The 18,446-nt window shown below is 59.6% G+C and overlaps 1 protein-coding gene across 10 annotated transcripts in view; it reads left to right on the top strand.

Annotated features, from left to right (window-relative positions):
- The window catches only part of MPRIP (myosin phosphatase Rho interacting protein), a 66,943-nt gene that overhangs the window by 14,211 nt on the left and 34,286 nt on the right, over positions 1-18,446 (top strand). For all 10 annotated transcript variants that reach the window (XR_014698092.1, XM_084536219.1, XM_084536218.1 and 7 more), the window contains exons 4-6: positions 11,596-11,747; positions 13,396-13,480; positions 17,224-17,434. Coding sequence is in view for 9 of the 10 variants with exons in the window: in XM_084536219.1 (XP_084392345.1) it covers positions 11,596-11,747; positions 13,396-13,480; positions 17,224-17,434 (448 nt within the window). In the remaining variant the exon portion in view is untranslated. The remainder of the gene's footprint in view (positions 1-11,595; positions 11,748-13,395; positions 13,481-17,223; positions 17,435-18,446) is intronic.

Here is an 18,446-nt window from a genome sequence, read left to right as displayed (position 1 = left end):
GCCTGCACGGCCACGGGGATGCATCCCGGGCTCCTAACGCAGGAAATCGGCCTGTTTGTGGTGGTGTGAGCCTAAATAGGATGGAGCCGACGTCTCTGCTCCAGCCTGGGGTGGGCTGGGTGGTGGGGGAGGAGATGGGAGTGGGGAGGGGACGGTCAGGAGAGCGCCGGCACCGCCAGGTGGGTGCGTAAATGGAAGGAGAGCGGCCAGCTCGGAAACAGGAGGTCTGGCACCACGCAGAGGGCTGCTGGGGTCACACCTGGAGCCCCACACAGCCCCCTGGCCCTTGAAGCCAGGATGGAGGGGCTGGGAAATGGTTAAAGGAGGAAAAACAGCAGCTGGCGGGGGATCCGAGCGAGGGAGGGATGCGCGCGCGCGGATGCCATGGTGCGGAGCTGCGTGTGGGTATTATTTCCCAATCGACCCCCCTCCAAATTCCTCGTCCTTCAGCAGAAAGGGGCAGATTTGAAGATTGTCACCCTCAGCAGATCTGCGCCGTGCTAATTCTCATCGTGGCTCCCTCCTTTGTCATCTGCATTGTTGCAAGAAGCCAAGAATCTGCGTGTGTGTGTGTGTGTGTGTGTGTGTGTGTGTTTTTCTTCTCCCCTCCTCTTTAGATCAAAGCAGTTTACTTCAGTCTTGGCACGGGATGCAAATTCATTGGCAGGGATTAAAAACGAACCTTAAACATCCTGGCTTCTCCATCCTTCCTTTTTTTTTTTTTTTTTTTCCACCCGTTTCGCCATTTAAGCGTTTCCAAACCCTCCCTGCCCCCTCCGCAGGGGCAGCGCGAGGCTTGGCGAGCCCGCGCTTCCCTCGCGCACGCAGCTTTTTCTACCCCCCCCCCCCCGCCCCTGCAGCCACGGTTTTGCTGCCGTCTTCTGCTCGCCAGATCTTGGGAGACTTTCAGTTTCTGTTTAGCATAAAAAGCTCTTGGCTCCAAGCGGGAGCGCGGTTCAGATTTCAAGCAAGCTGGAACAAAAAAAGGGCTGGAGCGGAGCAGCTGCGAGCTGGGCAGCGGCGGTGGGAAGAGCAGGGAAAAGGAAGGCGTTTGCCGGGGAAGGAAGATGCTCGGCGGGGAGGCTTTGCACGGGATGCTGAGTGCTTGTGTAAGAGCTGAGGCAGTAGGAATAGGGAAGCGTTGGGAAATAAGCAGGGGAGCAGCGATCTGTGCTCCTCCAGGGCTGCAGGGAAGGAGCTCCCTGGCGCTGGGGTGTAAAGGAGAAAGGGAGAAAGCGCAGCCGTGCGTTGGCTCTGGGGGATGTGGAGAGATAATAAATGTTGGTGGTCCCCGACTGAGCTCAGGGGTCTTTGGAGAGCGTTGTGCTTCATTTTCAGGGCTGCTTTTGGGGAAAAAAAAACAACGTGAACCCACCAGGACCTCTGGGAACTCATTGCTTGGGGCATTGCTGAAGCTGAGCGATGGGACCGCTGCCAAGACCCCCAAAATTGGGGGGATTTCTGCAAGCTTTGGCAGTTGGAGCTGGCTGCTCCTGCTCACGTCTTCCCCGGTGTGAGTGGAGGAAGCTTCTCTCCGTGCCTGTGTCCTGGCCCTGCTCTTGGTGCATGCAAAAGCCTCCTGGGAAGGGTCCCGGAGCAAAAGGCCCTGGTGGGAGGTTTGGGGAGTGAACAGAAAGGACGAAAAGTGGAGCTGGGAGAGCGAGATACAGCCAGTGGCCTCCTAATTAGCGAGCAGCTTTGATGGCCTGGCCCAGGTGCTTCCTTCCTGAAAACAATGCCGTGCTTATTGTCTTCTGCAGGGCTAGCTGTGAAGCTGGGAGTGCTCCCACACTGAGAAACGAGCCCGGGTGCAAGTGGCTCTGTCCTTTCTGCTTTTTGTTCTCCTCCAGTTAGCAAAGCATTTTTATTTAGCTGACACGCGCAGGAGCGATGAGGGAAACGAGCTGGATTTTAAATCCCTTGTCCCTAATTTACGGGAGATGGAGTGATACGGGCGCTTGTCGTAGCTGAGGTCGTTTCTTCGTGACTCCTGGCAATTTGGGCTTCACCCCCGTAGCCTCCAGCCCGGCTGCGGGGATGTCAGGGTGATGGGGAGGTGACACAACCCATGGCCGAGCACGCAGCCACCCCAACGTCACCCTCTGCGTGCCCTGGTGGCCTCGGACCTGGTTTTCCTCTGGGTCCCACCGCGCTGAGCACATGGAGCAGAGCGTCTGACAAAGCGCAGCCCTCCAGCAGCAGGCGACAGATGGGAGCCCTGCTATTTACCGTAGGCAGTTGCTCCAGCTGCTGGTATTTAAAAAAAAAAAAAAAAAAAAAGGAAAAAAAAAAAAGAAAAAAAACAGAGATTGCAATGGGAAACAAAGCGGGGAGCTCCTGGCTGTAGCAGGGAAGGCAGAAGGCTCGTTTGGGTGCGTTACGGGGCTAGCTGTAATTCTGTAATTCGTAATTCAGCCTTGGTGGGGCCACTGCCTGAGGTCCTTGAGGACCACCGGGAGGCTGTGGGCTACGGGTTGGGTAACGCGGGGCACCCGTGGTGCTCTTGTGTAAAAGGAATCCTACGGGGGAACGGCGTCCTGGTGGCCGGCACGGCCCTGCTCCTGGCTCTGCTGGTGGCACCCGCTGGGATTCGGCGCTGCAAAACGCAGCGAGCCCTCGGGCACAGCTCGGGGGGGACACACATGCATCGAGCGAGGCAAAGCCGCTCTGAAAATCAAAGCGAGCTCCCCCCCCTTTTTTTCTTTTTCCTCCCCTCCTTTTCCAGAGCCATCCTGCAATCCCCGCTTGTTGACATGACATATGTGGGTTGGAGGGAGGCGGCGGCAGCTTCTGGCAGGGGAGGAAGGGGCCGGGGGGGGGGTTGGGGGGGGGCTCTGCAAGCCGAGATGCTGATTACCAGGGGCAGCAAATAGCTTGCAGCTGCCTCCGCTCAACACGCTCTTTGTGGCGCTTGCAGCCACCCTTTGGACACAGCTATTTTTAATTTCCCCCAGCGCACACAAAGCAAAAGGGGGGGGTGGGCGATGCCGCCGGCGGCCCCCTTTCCTGCTCCCCTTCTTCCCAGCTTCCTCCCGATCTCTGGAGAATTTGGGGGGGGGGGGGCTGGAAGGGAAGGGGACGCCCCCAGCTCTGTTTGATTCGGGTTTGCCTCGGGAGCCGGCCTCGGTGTCCCCCCCCCCGGCCCTGTGCCAGCGTGTGCGGGGAGCTGGGAAAATGCAGAAACAAATAAATACACAACTAGGCCGGCGTCCAGGGGTGGGGGGGTGGATGGGGGGGAGCACTGCAAAAAGAGGCTCCGGCCAAATTTTGGAATGCCTGAGAAAGCGGCCGGAGCCGCGGGCGAGCTCGGGGGCTTCCCACCACCGCTGCTCCTTGCGGTGGCCTCCGAGGAGGAAGAGGAGGAGGAGGAGGAGGGAGGCAGAAGGCTGCCCCCATCCTCGCTCCTGGGGGTCTGTGTGATGAGAGCAGGGGGCTCAGCAGGGCAGTGCCCAGGTTAAAACTTGCGTGGAGGCGAGCCCAGGGCCTCAGTGGGGCTTTGTAAATGGCCTTGCTTGGTGTCACCACAGGCAGGGGGATCGCTGGCGTCTTGTGCTGCTGGGTTTGAGGCATTTCTGGTGAAAACTGAGAATTCCCAGGCAGGTTTTCTTCTTCTTGCTTAAGGAGTTGGCCTGCACACAGCTCTGCCTCGCCGCGGGGCAGCACGGCTCCTCGGCCACCTCTTTGCTTCCAGGAGGGTTGTCACCGCTCCCCAAGCACCGGTGCTTCGAGCTTTTCCCTCTCCTTGTTGGGGTCTCTGGGGAGAAAAGACTCAGCAGGACAGGATCAGTTTTGGGCACGTCCCCCTAGCACCCTCTGTGGGGTTTGTGCCCGTTGCGATGCTGCATCTGGGGAGAAAGGGGGGGATTTGGGGGCACCTTGACCATTTCCTCCTCGTTTCCTCCATGGATGAAGTCCTAGCAGATGACCAGGGCGCTGGGGGGGCTCTGGGATATAATCATGATGGTTTTGGTTTGCTTTTTTGGCTGCTTTCCCACTAGGGGAGGGACGTGGGGATTATGGACGGAGCAGATGTGAACGGGAAGGGGACGTTTGGCTTGCATGGCTGCTGCTGCCCTGCACAGGCTGACACAAGGGGGATGGAGAAACCTCTCTGGGCTTGAGCCCCTGCCTTGCACCACCTCTTTTCTCCCCACCAGGGCCTGCTCCCTGCTCCTTAGGACCTCTCAGGAGCAGCTCCCGGCCACGATTTTACTCCTTTCTCAGCAGAGAAGTGGGCTGGGGAATACAACCCCCAAAGCTTGGTGTGTGCACGTGCCTTCGGGCTCTGCTCTTCCCCCCGCCAGCTCCATCTGGAGACCCCCGCTCGCCCTGGGAGCCCGGCCGTGAGGTCTTCCCAGCCCCGCAGGAAGCTCTGCAAAGCTCGTAAGCAGAGCGCTGGGGAGTAATGAGGTTTCCAGGCTAATTGGGCAGGATTCGACAACTTCCACCCAAGCATCTGCGCCTGTGGGAGCTGCCCCAGCCTCTGTAGGTCTGGCTTTTGGGGGCTCGTCCTCTTCGCCTTGCTTGCGGTGGGCACCTGTGTGAGGGGCTGCTGGTGGCAGCGCTCGGTGGAGGTGGGATTTAGGGGGGCTGCATTTGGGAACGCTGTGACCTGGGGAAGTGTGAGGGTCTGGTGGTGCTGGGGGGGCTGTTATGGGGCTCCTTGTGGCTCTCTGGTGGGGAAACCCCAAAGAAGCCAAATGGGAGGGAAACCCTGTGGTCTGTGCTGGTAACACACAGCAGGACCCCGGGCATGGAGCTCTTTGGGTTCAGCAGAGCTGGGCCATGATCGGATGGCATCAGCTCGAGCGGGTCTAACCCTGTGTTGTGTGAGGTGGGAGGCCTCTGCCGACCTGGTCTGCTGAAAAGCAGCGCTTCCCTTCCCTTCTTTTTTTAGTGAAAAACAGAAAAATTCTACTTCACGTGGAAGTTAAAGATTTATTTTTTTTTCCTGAGACACTGGGAAATGTCTTGCCATTTTATGTACTCTTTTCTTGTGGGAAGCACTTTTGGCTTTTCCCTTCACCCTGGCGTGCAGTTCGCTGTGCTTGCTGGGCCTACCTAGGCCCTAAAATGAAGCAGAGCTCAAATTGATGGCTGTGGGTGGCTTCACATGGCTGCCACGGTGCTGAGGGTCTGGTGGCAGTACGAGGACCTCCCCTCGGTCTTGCTGCCACCATTTGCTCCAATTCCTCCTCTCTGTGTGTTTGTAGTAAAGGTTGTGGGACGGCTGGAGACCAGGAGGCCGAGCCCTCCGCACCTCTAGGCCGGAGGGGAGATGGGTTCCCCTCAGGGAGGTTTGGGGGCTCGGTTTTATTCTCCCAGCCCGGCTCAGCACAAGGGTGGTGGCATCTTGGGTGCCCTGGGTCAGAGCAGTACTGAGCAGAAGACCTTGGGAGTTGTTCCAGCAGCACTTGTTGCTGTAAATAACACCGGGGCCTGCATCAGCTGCGGTAATTTTCCTGCCCCGCGAGAAGGCTGGCTCTGAAAACAAGCTCCCTGGCTTCCTTTCCTAAGCTTTTTCCCAAGGAGTGGAGCCTTTTAAATTATAATTTTTGCACCGTTTGGAGGCTTTCTGAAGGATCCTGAGCTAAAGAATCTCCCCCTTGCCAGTTTTATTCCGTATCTGCGGCCGTCTCTGTGCGCAGGTCACCCTCAAGGGGGTCCTGCTGTGGGGACCTCGTTGGTGACATTTTGGGGATCCCCTTCCCTCCTGGGAGATGGGGAGGGACATCGTGGGCATGGCAGGGACCGCCTGGGACTCATCCCCTTATGCTGAGGGGGCGGAGAACAAAGTCGAGGAGGCCAGTTCGGAGTGCGATTTAAAATTTAAACAGCCAAATGCAAATGGGTCCTGCCTGTCCTTCCCACCCCCTGGTGGCTGCCGTCCCCTTGTCCCCGCGCCCTCACTGCAAGCAGGGTCCGGCTGCATGGCCTCGTTGGGTTTTTGCTATGGGGTTCTTGCCGTGACAGCCCCACAGAGATTTCTTTTCCCTCTGAGCGGGTGCCTGGGGAGCGGGGAAGATTTCATGCTGGCAGCTGCGAGCAGATGGGGTCGGGTGGCTATCATCGCCCCCCTCCTGCTCCGAAGGGAGGAGGACATTTTGCACGCAAAACGCCGTTAGCCCTTGCCATGTGTCGGCGCCGTAAGGAGAGCAGGAGGGAAAAAGAGCTTGGAGTTTGCAGGGCTGTGAGATGGCGGCTTTGGCCGGGGGTGTGCCTGCACCGGGCGATGCTGGTTCCTTTGGTTTGGCCCATGAAAACCTGGGACCTTGCTTTTGTCTCCAGCACGGTGCTGATGTTCTCTGCATCTTCTGTCCTTCTTCTGCATCTTCTGTCCTTCTTCTCCTCCAGCAGGGTTGGAGATGGAGAGCATGCGCCTGAGCACCCACCCGGTGACCGCAGCCATCCCAGCTGGGCATGGGGCACTCCCCGACCATCCCTACCCGTGCAGGCGGTTGTGCCCTCACACACGGGGCCGGGACGTGGCCATCCCAGCCCCGCACGACCCTCTGGAGGCCCTTCAGCAGGAAAGAGGTTAACAGGAAGGAGGCAGGCGAGGCGCTGGCTGCCAGCTCCAGACCCCGCTTTGGGGTGGGGAGCAGCTGGGAGCTGCATGCTCAGCGCGAGAATCGCCTTATAAGGCCAGGACGAGCCAGTTCCAGCCTCCTGCTTCGCTCCGGCACTCGCTCCCCGGGCGGGCGCCCATGGGGACGGGGACACGGAGGGGACCCGTGACCCCAAAGTGATGCCCAGGGCGCTCTGCGGTGCCGGCGCTGCCCTCGGCACCGGGTGGGAGAGGAGCCTGAGGGTGCTGGCGGCCAGCTCGCGGCCTCGCTCCGTGTTTAGACTCGCTGTCGGTGGACGTAAACACCGGTTCGGCTGAAAAGCGGCCCCTGGCTGAACTCTTCCTGCCCAGCCCCTGCGCTGCGCCCCCTCCCCAAACTGCTCCGGGGGGAAGAAAATTCCTTCCCCCTGGCGAAAGCGGCGATGGAATTGTTTTATCTCCTGGTGGAGGCTTCGGGGGGGCTCTGGAGGGGCCCGGTGTGCAGGGACAGGCGTGCAAGGGGCTCGCACACCCATCCTCGGAGCCTTCAGCCGGTTCCTTGGGGGGTGGCCTGGGGCCCTGGGGAGCTCCTCCGGCAAAATTCATTTCAGGAGCTGGCTGTTGGCATCCGTGATGAACAAACGGGGGCTGCCAGTGAGTGATGGGGCCGGTGGGAAGCAGCTCAGTGCTTTTTCGAATGGGATGGCACAGTAACAACGTCCTTCCCTATCGCCTGGTGCATGCCCTGGAAAACCAGAGGTTTCTCAGCAGCTTCTCTGAGCACTATCTGCTGATGCGGGCAGGCTGCAGGTGAGGAAGGTGCTCAGGTGGCTGAAAAAAGATTCTCCCCTGCCTGCTGGCATGGTGCAGGGAGAGGAGAGAGCTGCTGGGGGTTAGCAGAGGATGGGAAGCACTCCCACTTGTGGGGAGGTAGAGAGGGAGAGCCCAACCTTCACTCCCCTTTGATGGGCGACTGCTCCATCCATCCTTTCTTTCTCAGAGCTTGCCGAGGTCGTTTTCAAGCTCCTTTGTCTAAATCCCGCTTGCTTGACCTGCCAGATGATCTATAAGTGTAATAAAATCCGCCCGCGGCACAGCTCCGGTCGCGCTGAGGCTGTATCGATAGCTCTGTGCCTAGTGGCAGGATGCCTACAGCGCTCATTAAAACCCTGCTCATTAACGTCCCAGCCCTGCTCAGGCAGCACCAGGACACCGGTGACCGAACGTCCCAGGGGCAGGCAGTGCATCCAGCCCCAGATCAGCAATCCCACTCTCTCCCCACCCCGAGCACGAGGCCGAGCACCAGGCACGGGCGATGCTTTTAGCAGCTCCCCGTGGGGAGCGCGCTGCTCGGCAGCCACCCTCATGAATATTTCAGCTCGGAGAAGGAACATTTGTCAAGAAGCATTTACGGACGCGGCCTGGATGGTTCTTCCCTAGGCGTGCCCAGCTCGCTGCTCATCTGGGGCAGCTCTGGGAGCCCGGGCAGAGCAAACCCACACCCAAGCCCTTCCCCGTGCAGCACCCGGGTGCCAAGGCAACCAGCTCGCCATGTGAGATAGACAAATGGTGGTTTTTTTTTCTTTAATTTTCCTTTTTTTCTTTTTTTTCTTTTTCCCTCCTGGTTCTTGGCAGAAAGTAAAATGTCCCTTTTGTTTGGTTTCCTCCTCCCCCTGCCCCATCGCCTTTCTTTAAAGGTTGTGCTCCAGATTTCATCCAGGCGCGTTGTGTAACGGCCACGGGCTCTGTGCCCCCGAGGCACAGCCGGTCCCCGGGAGCTTGACCAGGGGTTTACCTGCTCCAAAAATATCTTGTGTGCAGGTGCTGAGCGAATCTCTGGTACCCAGATTTGACATTTTGGGGTGCCAGGGGCTCACTCAGGACCATGGCCGACCCCAATGAATCCCCGAGCAGCGAGCAAAGCTGCTTGGATCGACCCCCCGAAGCGCAGAACTGGGGGCGCTTTATCCCTTTCCCCTCGGCTCTGACGTTTCTGGTTTTCAGAGAAGATGGAGCTGCGTCAGGAAATGATTCACAGCTCAGGGGAGGCGGGGAGCAGACGCCTCCAAAAGTCCCCGAGCCTCGTCCCATCCCCGGGGGCTGCCGGCGTTACGGAGGGCACGGCGCAGCGGGGCCGGCATCCCGGGTACCCGAGAAGGCAGAAGCGAGCCCTGTAGGTTTTGTGCTGGTATCGAGGGGGACGCAGCCAACACGTGCGTGTGTAAACAGGGATCTGTCATACCCCAGGGAAACGGCGCTGCGATCGTTTCTTGGCGCCGGGTCCCCTGCTGATACTGGCAGCGCGGAGCTGTGGCTGCTCATCCGGCGCTGCGAGCTGCTCCGCTCACGCCCGGGCTGCTGCTTTCCCTGCTCAGGTGGGGGCTTCCACCCCAGCCTCGAGTTTTCCCCATTAAAAAGCACCCACCGGGCACTGGAAGGGGGTAGCCGTGCCCTCCATCCCGTTGATGGCACAAAATCAAGGCCAGCACCTGGGGACGGGGCTGTTCCCGAGGTGGGGACCGGCAGAAGCCGGGTGTCTGCTCCTGCCTCACCCCGGTGCAAAGCTTCCCGTGGCCCCGGGGTCAGGCCCAGCACGCAGGCGGGCGCTCAGCCTTATATCAAAGCCTCTCTGCTCTTCAAAGGGCTGCTTGAACTCCCTGCCTTGTTATTGTTTTGGTGCCTGCACCGAGCAACACCTCCCTCCTCCTGCATTTCGTTATTGCCTTCCACTTGCCGGGGCCACGCAGCCCTGCCCTGGCCCCGGCAGCAGCTCAGGGCCCCTCTGGGGAGCCCCGCTGGGTTTTTGGGTGCTCCCCAGGGAGCTGCGTCCTCGCCCCGGGGGGGCTGCGTCCCAGCCTTTGGCTTGTGCTCGTGCGTGCTTCCACCTCGCAGCATTTGCATCTCGCCCTGGCTTCAAAGCGCCTTGCCTTGGCTGCAAGGAAGGAAATAAAGAGATGTAAAGGGATTTAAATCCCTCCCGAGCGAGGCTGCTCGTCCGTCAGGTTTCAGCTCCTGCCCAAGGGTGTTGGGGGGGGGGGGCCGGTTTGGCCACGGTGCCTTTCTTCTCCCCGGCTGTGGGTGACGGGGTGCCCTTCTTGGTGACCCTGTTCTGGAGCTCTAAGTGAGATTTTGGATGAGCACCGGTGCAAATCTGGCTGTCACAAGGAGGGGTGCGTGGCAAAACCACTTCACAACCAGACTGGTGGAGGGGGGAGCCCGAAACTGGCTCCTCTACTGCGGGCGAGCTCAGGTTGGGGCTGGATGTGAGCCGTGGGCAAGCTGCCCTGGGGTTTGGGAAGGAGGAGGGCAGGCGAGGCTTGCAGGGAGCCTGTGCTCAATTTGGATGTGCCAAATCCATGCCAGGTACCTGTGAGGCCTCCCGGGGATTTGAGGGGTGCACGAGGCAGCAGGGAGCGAGCCAGCATCCTACAGTGCCCATAGGGCTCCCACGTGGAGCCACCCTCAGCCCCTTTCCCCCTGTCCTGGCCCTGTTTCCCGGTGCACAAAGGCCGTGGGTGGGGAAGGGGTCAGACCCACACGGCCGGCCGGAGTTCATGGTCCTGGAGGCCTTGGCACAGCCAATGGCTGGGGAGACAAAAACGTTTCCAAGGCTCCACTTGGAGCCGGAGAAAGTTTTTCCGTAGGGTTTTTATAGCTACCGGAAAGCGGGGTTTTATTTTTGTTGTCTAAGACAAAAAATCCTCTTAGGAGTTGACTTCCCGCGGCAGCGAGCAGGGAGGGCTGCGCTCGAGGCGTGTGGGGCTTTTCTTCCCCTTCCCCCCGCGGGGTCTGCGGACGCTGGTGCTGGTTTTTATGAAGAAAAAGAGGTTTTGGGGTCCCTGGTGTAAGGCTGGTCCCGTCGGCGTGCCTGCACCGACACCGCAGCGTCCCCGACAGCTCCCTGCGTGGGATGCTCACGCTCTCTCCTTGGTTTGTTGGGGGGCACAGCTGCAGGGAAAGCTTTCTCCTGGGGGTAGGGGGATATTTCCAACATCCGCACATGGCAGAACCGGGGGGCTCGGGGGGCTGAACTGAATTTCCTGGGGTCACAGGCTGGGGCCGGCACAGCTCTCCCCGCTCGCCTCTCCTTCACACGCCGCAGGCTGTTTTGGAGGTGGTTTGCTGGCAGGGGAGCCCGTTTCCATGGGAGAAATCTTCACAACGCCTGCCAAAAAGCCGTCTCCCCGTTGGCCTGGCCATCTGGAGGGCGAGAGGAGGCTTTGCTGGGGCGAGGAGCTGGTGCCGGGTGCTCCTTCGGTGCCGTTTGCAACTCGGAGAGGTCCCTGCCCGGCTCCTTGATGCCCCAGTGTGGGTTTGTGCCGGTCCCTGGTGAGCTGGCGTGCCACGGGGGGACCCCAGCGTCACCGTGCCCTGCTGGCAGGACACGCAGCGGGATGGGGATGGGGATGACGGGGACGTGGCATCGCCGCTGTAATCGGATGAGCCGCTGCTGCTCCAGATGGAGCCGTCAGCTCTCGTCAGCGCTGACACCTCGCCGGGTCCCTCGGCGTCCCCAGGGGACCAGGAGGTGACACCGTGCTTGCAGAACCTATCGTGGGGTCCCTGCTGTGCCTCTGCCCGAAGAAAAAACAGATTTGTGCCCTCTTCCCCTCCCTGCTCCCCTCGGTTTGGCCTTTTCCAGTGAAGATCAGGCTCGGAGCAGTGCGGGTACGCAGTGGGGAGCATCGTGGTGCCCGTGCCACCCCTTTTATCCCCTTTGGGCACCCCCTGGAAGTGATCACCTCGTGCTGGTGTTGGGCTTGCAGCCCTGGGGCTGAGAGAGGAGCATCCCCTGGGGAAGGGGGAGGACGTCAGGGTGGAAATAACGCTCCCTGGTATCGCACAGCTCCCGGGATGAGCAGTTTGTGCAGCACCAGTTGCTGCAAACCCTTCGCCGTGTGCCAGCGTGGGGCAGGATGGGTTTGAGCATCGTGGGCAGAGCATCGGGGTGCGCAGGGAGTTGGGGTCTGCCACGAGAGGTTTAGGGCAAGCGCCGTGCCCACCCACCCCTCCCTCCTTACGCGTTCTCCTTTCTCCTTCCCCTACAGCCCACGACCCTCCCGCAGGGCACCATCAACATGAACCAGTGCACGGACGTGGTGGACGGGGAGAGCCGGACAGGGCAGAAATTCTCCTTGTGCATCCTGACGCCGGAGAAGGAGCACTTCATCCGGGCTGAGAACAAGGAGATCATCAGCGGGTGAGTGCAGCTCCGGGGCCCAACCACCCCTGGGAGCCTTCAGCTGGGAGGAAGAGGAGGGCAGGGAGCACAGCCCCATGCTTTGGATGCGCCAGCAGGGACCACCCCAGGGCTGTAATTACTGCCTCGGGGACTGCCCCGGTGTTGGATGGTGACCTGGAAACATCCTCTTCCCTCTCCTTCCCGTCCTTCCCGAGGCATGGCACCTCCTCCGTGCCAGGCTGGTGCTTCCTGCTGAGATATTTCTATTTCCAAGCACCTCTGCGGGTTGCGCCTCCCCCGTTTTCAAAGCTTAAAGAGGCATTTTCCTGCCAGGAGCTTGGGATTTGGCTCAGAGGGGTGTTTTCATGGGGCAAAACTGCCCTGCTCTACCAAGACCAGTGGGTATGGGTGACTCTGGCTCTGCGCACGGCGTGCAGCAGTGGGGACAGAGACACCAGGGGAACACGGCACAGGGATCTGGCACAACTCCTCTCCTCCAACCAAGGAGGGTGCTGTGCTTGTCCCCCAAAACCTGGCTCTCCCCTGGCTCCCTTCTCCCTCTCCTCACGCTCCCCTTCGCAGCTCAGCCTTTGTTCCCGGCCCTGCCAGCGGCACGAGGGGAGAGGCATTGCAGAGCAAGGTGGGGCTGATTTATTGTTCGCTGGCCCAGCGCTGGATTTCGAAGCAGCGCGTTTTGCTCCTGACTGCAAGCATTAATCATCCCGGAGCAGTCCCGCTCTGGGCCCGAGCCAGGCGGGTTTCATTTGCAGTTGCAGCACGACAGGAAGATTTCCCCGGCTCGGGGAGAATTTGTTTTACGTTTGTTGCATGCTTCTGGCATTTATTGCTTAACCAAAACCCACTTGATGTGGTCATCTCAAAGCGCTTTACAGCAGCAGCGTGCGAAGTGGGAGGAACAGGAGGGCAAGGCACGGAAATCTCAAGCACGAGCCTTTTCCAGCGGTCGGCGGAGCCTCTCCGAGTGTACGGGGATGGAGGGGCAGCCCGTGGGAAGGCATGGGAGGGTGCCCTGAACGAGAGGCTCGTGCACGGGCTGGGCTTCTCCCTGCCAAGTTCACGCTGCTCTTTCTCAGACAAAAGCTCATTGTTAGCGCCTCTGAAGGGAGAGGGTCCTGCCAGAGGCTCTGTCCCTCCCCTCGCTCGGCAGCTCTCTAAGCTTTTAGGATCCTTGAATCCCTGCCCGCTGCCACCCTTGCCCACGACCTCTCTCCCTCGCGTTGAGCCGAAGCACCCTGGAGTTATTCCCTGTCCCTCCTTCCCTCCTGGCTTGCCTCGGGAGTTTTTTTCCCCCAGGCACTGGCTGGGAGGATTTGGGGGCACTGTGGTACCCCCCGACCAGCTTGGAGAGGCTGAGCTCCTCCGCGTGCAAGAGGAGGGAACATTTATGGCCAGTTTGGGGGAAAATTATGGCCGGATTACCAACCCCTGGACACAGGGGTTTGGGGTGAGCGCTGTCTCCAGAGGGAGCAAGCCCTTGGCTTGCAGGCAGCCTGCCCTCGAGGCAGATGGGGCCGTGTCTGCGTGACCTGCTCAGAGCCTCCCAACAGTGGGATCAGCTTTGGGGTCTGTCTGCAGCTGCCCTACACCCCGAGCGCTGCCATCCCTGTGGCACAGACCTCACCCGCTGCTTGTTCTTCACCCGCAGGTGGCTGGAGATGCTGATCGTGTACCCCAGGACCAACAAGCAGAACCAGAAGAAGAAGAGGAAGGTGGAGCCCCCAACTCCTCAGGTAACCCCGGGGGGACACATCGTGGCTTGGGACCACAACTCTGAGCACCCACACTCCCCAAAACCATCGGGGTGACCGCGGTCTCCTCGCCCCAGCCCTGCACGTGCTGTCCCAAATCCACGAGGTCCCGGGGGGGGAACAGGAGAGGTGCTGGCTGCTCACGGGCCTCTTCGGCAGAAGCAGGACGAAATTCCAGCGGGCTCCGGTTACCCCCTTGGAGATGACCCCGGAGATAATGGGAACGAAAGGAAAATAGTTAAAGGCCAGGGCCAGGCTGGGAGCTCCGGGGGCCGGAGCTGAGCTCTCCAGGGACCCGGCGATGGCTTCGCCTTCATTTTGACTATAAATGGTAAAAACCGGGGCCGGCCGTGACTCACTCGTTCCTGCCGGGCTCCCACGTGGCCGGACTGGGGGAGAATCCCACAGATTGGGAACGTGACCCCGAGGCCGAGCTCGTCCCTCGCCGGGGCTGAGAACAGACCTCCGGGTGCGCGTCCCGCCGCCGCGGGGACCGGCTGGGAGGGATCCTCCAGCGAGCCAGGGTGAGGGTCCCGAGGAGTGAAAGTCACTTTTGGGGTCCCCCAAGCCCCATTTTTCCTGTCTCTTCCTCTTTAGTGATGTCCCCAGGATGGTGCCAAGCAGGCTGTGGGTGTCTGCATCAAGTTTCCACCCCTCCACTGACTCTGATCAACAGGGACCAAAAAAAAAAAGATAATAACGGGGCGAGGTGATGCTTTTTTTGCACGCCCTGCTGGAAATCCGAGCTGCCCCCTGCAAAGGGATGGGGTCAGCACGGCCTCTCGAGCACCAGGGATGCTGCAGGGGTGATGCCACCTCCGTGGCCACGAGCTGGCACGTTACAAGTGCCTGGCCTCCATCCCGGGGGGGGCTGCTGCATTTGGGGCACCCCAACAAGCTGGCACAGCAGGGCAGGGCACGCAGCCTGCCGTGGAGCTCGGTGCAGCCCTAAACGCAGGCAGGGTTTGGGAAAGGGGGACGGGGAAGGGGGAGGAGGAGGAGAAAGGGGCGAGGAGCCAGCAAAACATCATTCTGGGTTACATTTTATCGCCATGGCAACTTCTTGGAAACCTTACAGGATCGGAGCTGCCGAGCACCAAATAAGGGAAGCGGCTGCGGGGAGGACGCTGGCTCCCCACGCACGCAGCCGTGCACCCCAGGTGCTTGGGGACAGGGTGAGCAAGGAGCTTAGTGGCCCTTTTCCCCCCTTGGTTCGGGGCACAGCATCTCGGGGGAGTTTCTGCTCCTCCAGGAGGGTGCAGGATGCTGCGCCCTGCGCCCTATCCCTTTTTCCGCCCTCCTTCCACCCTCTCCATCAGGGTGGAAGCCCCGCGACAGCACCAGTAATCCTGGAAAAAAGCTGAAATTCACTTTGCAAATCCAACCTCTGCATGGGACTCTCCGCTGGCTGGTTGCTGCGCTGCTTCAGGCACTCAAGGACAACCCACAAAGCCAGAAGGAAAACGCAGCAGTGCCTTTGGGTGTTTTGGGGAGAGAACCAGCAGCACCCTCTGTGGAGTGGCCTCTCCTGGAGCTGGCTGCCGCTCAGGTCCCTCTCCGTGTGCCGGTGCAGAAGGGCTGGTTTCTTTCTAAAGAACATTGCTCCAAGAGCTGATTTTCAGGCAGGGGTTGCCAGATGCAATCCCGGAGGTGTTTTCACCTTTGCTTTGCAAACAGCTTGAGGGCTTAGGAGAAATGAAGTTCCTCTTGCAGTTTGCCCTGTTCCTGGGGAATGGAGGCGTTATCTGGGGCTGAAATCTGGGATTTGAGGTGCCCTCCTTCAGGCCTGGTTTGCACTAGGGTGCACGAGGCTCGCATGCCAGAGTTAATGCAGCTGGAGTTTGGTTTTGATGATTTTGGTGCCTGCTCCTTTGGTGAGCTGTTCGTTCTGAGTGGCGAAGGGTTAATTGCTCTGCTTGTTTATAGAGCGCTTTCTGGCCCTCGTTTCTGTGTTTAATTAAATACATATCTCCAGATAATGATACGGGGGTGGATGGAAGGAATATATAGAAGTATAGATCCGACGCTGGCACTTGGCTTTAGGCTTTGGATCAATGAATCCGAGAGTTTCAGAGGCTGGAGGGGACCTCGGAGCTCGTCCGGTTGCCCTCTGGATCATTTACCTCCGACGTCACATTCCTTCAGGATGAAATTTCCGAGGGGATTTTTTTAAAAACGGAGGTCATTTGTGGCTCGTGGAGCGGGTGCCTGTGCTCAGAGGCAGGAGCTGGTCCCTGGGAGGTGCCCGCAGCATCTCCGCCTGGAGGCACAGAGCTAAAACCCACCGGGGGCTCTGCTGACAGCAGGGAGGTGATGATTTTATGCTGTTTGTAGCCCCTGAAAACACTCCTGTCCCCAGCCCCTGGCTCCTTGTTCCTTGCTCCCACACTCCTGGGTTTCCCCCCGGTGTGCTGAAAGGGAAGAAACAGCCGGGAAACTTTCTGCAACCCGGGGACCGTGGAGGGGGGGTTAATTGTCATTGATTTATTGACAGCTTTAAGGAAAATAATCTGGTAACGCAGAAGCTTAATAGGACAGCAGCAAAACATCTGCTAATGAACAAAGCCAAACCCGAAACGAGTTGTGAAAGCTGCTGCCTCTCCTGGGGCACGGATCAAACCTGGGCTGCCGCGGCCGTGGTCGCAGGGAGCCTCCAGCACGGGCTGCTGCGGGCACCCACACCAAATGGCATCGCCATCCAAACCCCTCCTGGCCCGTGATGCTTCTAAAATGATAGCTATTGTTTTAAAATAACGTAAATCTTGATGCAGTGCCGTATTTCCCTTTTGAAAAGAAGCGTCCTTTTACATAGCCAAAGCACCCGGGAGGAACACAGCGCTGGATGGTTTCTATGCTTTTTATCAATGGCCCATAACAAACCAGTTGTGACAAATTAACGATGCAGCTGCTAGTGGCAGGGAATTAATTTTCTTCCCCGTCCAATATCCTTTAGCTTGATTTCTGCTTTTTTTTTTTTTTTGACATTACTTATAACACTGAGCAAATTCGGTCCTGGCAAACGGGACCCGGGAGAGAAGCCCGGCGCTGCTGTGTGCTGGGGAAGGCAGCGGCTGCCTGCAGAAGGACCGGGGGCATATGGGGGGAAATAGGGGATGCTGTGCCTTATGTCCTTCAATTACCAAGGGTATACTGTCCCCCAGAACTGCAAACGTGGAGGAAAAGGGCAGGGATCAAAAGCACTGAGGGCTTTTGGAAATAGCTGCTGTGTTGGAGCTTAAGTGAAGCTGCTCAGAGCATCCCCGACCCGTAGCGAGATGACTTCTCCCAGAAGCTGTGGGTCGGTGGCTGAAGCATCCCGCTTGCTGCCTGGATAGGGGCAGTTCCTATCCAGTTCCTATCCAAGAACAAAGCCAGCGAGCCCCTCTGCTGCTCCAGCACGCAGCCAAAGGTTTCCTTCGCTTGTCAGCTCGCCTGTGCCTTGGAGCCTTTTCCAGCCGCACACGTGGGAAGGTGCGGCCGCTTTCGGGAGCCCTCCCCGGGGAGGGATGGAGAAGGACGTTTCCTCTCTCTCTGCAAGAGCCTCGGTTGTCGTTTTGGCAGAGGAAGCCCTGGCCTGGTCCCCGTGGGGCTGGGCTTCCCCCTCGGGAGGGTGGTGGTGGCAGGGGGCTGAATGGCCCCGTCCTGTCCCTGTTGTCTTGTCACATCGTGCGTCGTCGGCTGGGGTGAAGCCCTCTAACCCCACTGTGCCCCCTTTTTTTCTTTAGGAGCCCGGTCCTGCTAAGATGGCCGTGACCAGCAGCAGCATCCCCAGCGCGGAGAAGGTCCCTGCCACCAAATCCACGCTTTGGCAGGAAGAAATGAGGGGCAAAGACCAAGCGGACGGGGCTGGTGGCATCAGCCCGGCGCAGAGCCCTGTGCAAGGGCAGGCGGGGGCTGCCAGCTCCCTGAAGGATCCCGTGTTAGACAGCAAAGAAGGTGAGGGCCAGGCTGGGTGACCTGAGTGTCCTCGCCCCCCCGTGTCACAGCACCGGGCAGGGGGAGGACAGGGAGCTGATGCTGCAGGGGCTGATGTCTGTGGTTTTGGCAAAAGCAGCGGTTTTTGGAAGCGCTTCGGTGCTGGGAAGGTGCCGGAGCTGTGGCACAGGCTGCCCGGAGGTTGTGGAGATCCTTGGGGTTCTCCAAAAGCAGCCTGGACGTGGTGCTGGGCACCCTGCTGGGAGGAAAACGAGGGGGAAAAATGCCTTTTATAGCACCTCTACCACCCCCCTGGGGTAACCCACGGGGCGTGGGGGCCACGCTGGCTCAGCCCCACCGCTGGGGCTGCCAAACCCTGAGCGCTGCTTCCTCATCCGGCCCCTGCACCAGGGCTGCTGTTTATATTTGGGCTCCCTGATTAGGCCGGGGAAGGCGCCCAGGGCCACGGCATTGTTCTGCCTGAAACAATAGGGGCTGGGGATTTTTCCTGCCCCGGGCTGAGGAGAAGTTTCCTTTATCTGCGCCACGGGGCTGCCTTCCTCCCTCCTGCGCCCCGGTGCGAGGAGCCGTGCCTCCGTGTTTGCCTTGGAGCTGGGGCTGCTGCTTGGAGAGGGGCAGAGGTGGAAATGGCTGTAGGCACTCACAAAACTTCCCCGGAAAAGTTTTCTCTGCTTATATGCAGCCTGCTTGGTTTCTTCGAAGCAAAAAGCACGCAGAAGTGTGAGAATTCACCCCTCTCCTGTGGTTTTTAATGGGGCAGAGCGTGAATGTGCACGCTGTCCCCTCCTGGTGACACTGCACCCACAGCACCGGGACCCCACAAACCTTTGGGGTGTCCCCGGGGATCCCCTGCTCCCTGCAGAGCATCTCCCCTTCCACGTGGGCCATGAAGGGTGGACAGGGTGGGAGAGCCCAGAGTGCCGAGGGGCTCAGCGTGGGGCTGGGGCGCAGAGCGTCCCTGCTCTCGTTTCCTGCGCTGTTCCTGCCTGGAATCGGGGCAGTTTCTGTTCAA

Source organism: Aythya ferina (assembly GCF_964211825.1).
Source record: "Aythya ferina genome assembly, chromosome: 15".
NCBI lineage: Eukaryota > Metazoa > Chordata > Aves > Anseriformes > Anatidae > Aythya > Aythya ferina.
The sequence above is the reverse complement of the archived record's forward strand: the minus strand, read 5'-3'. Positions and strand labels throughout refer to the sequence as shown.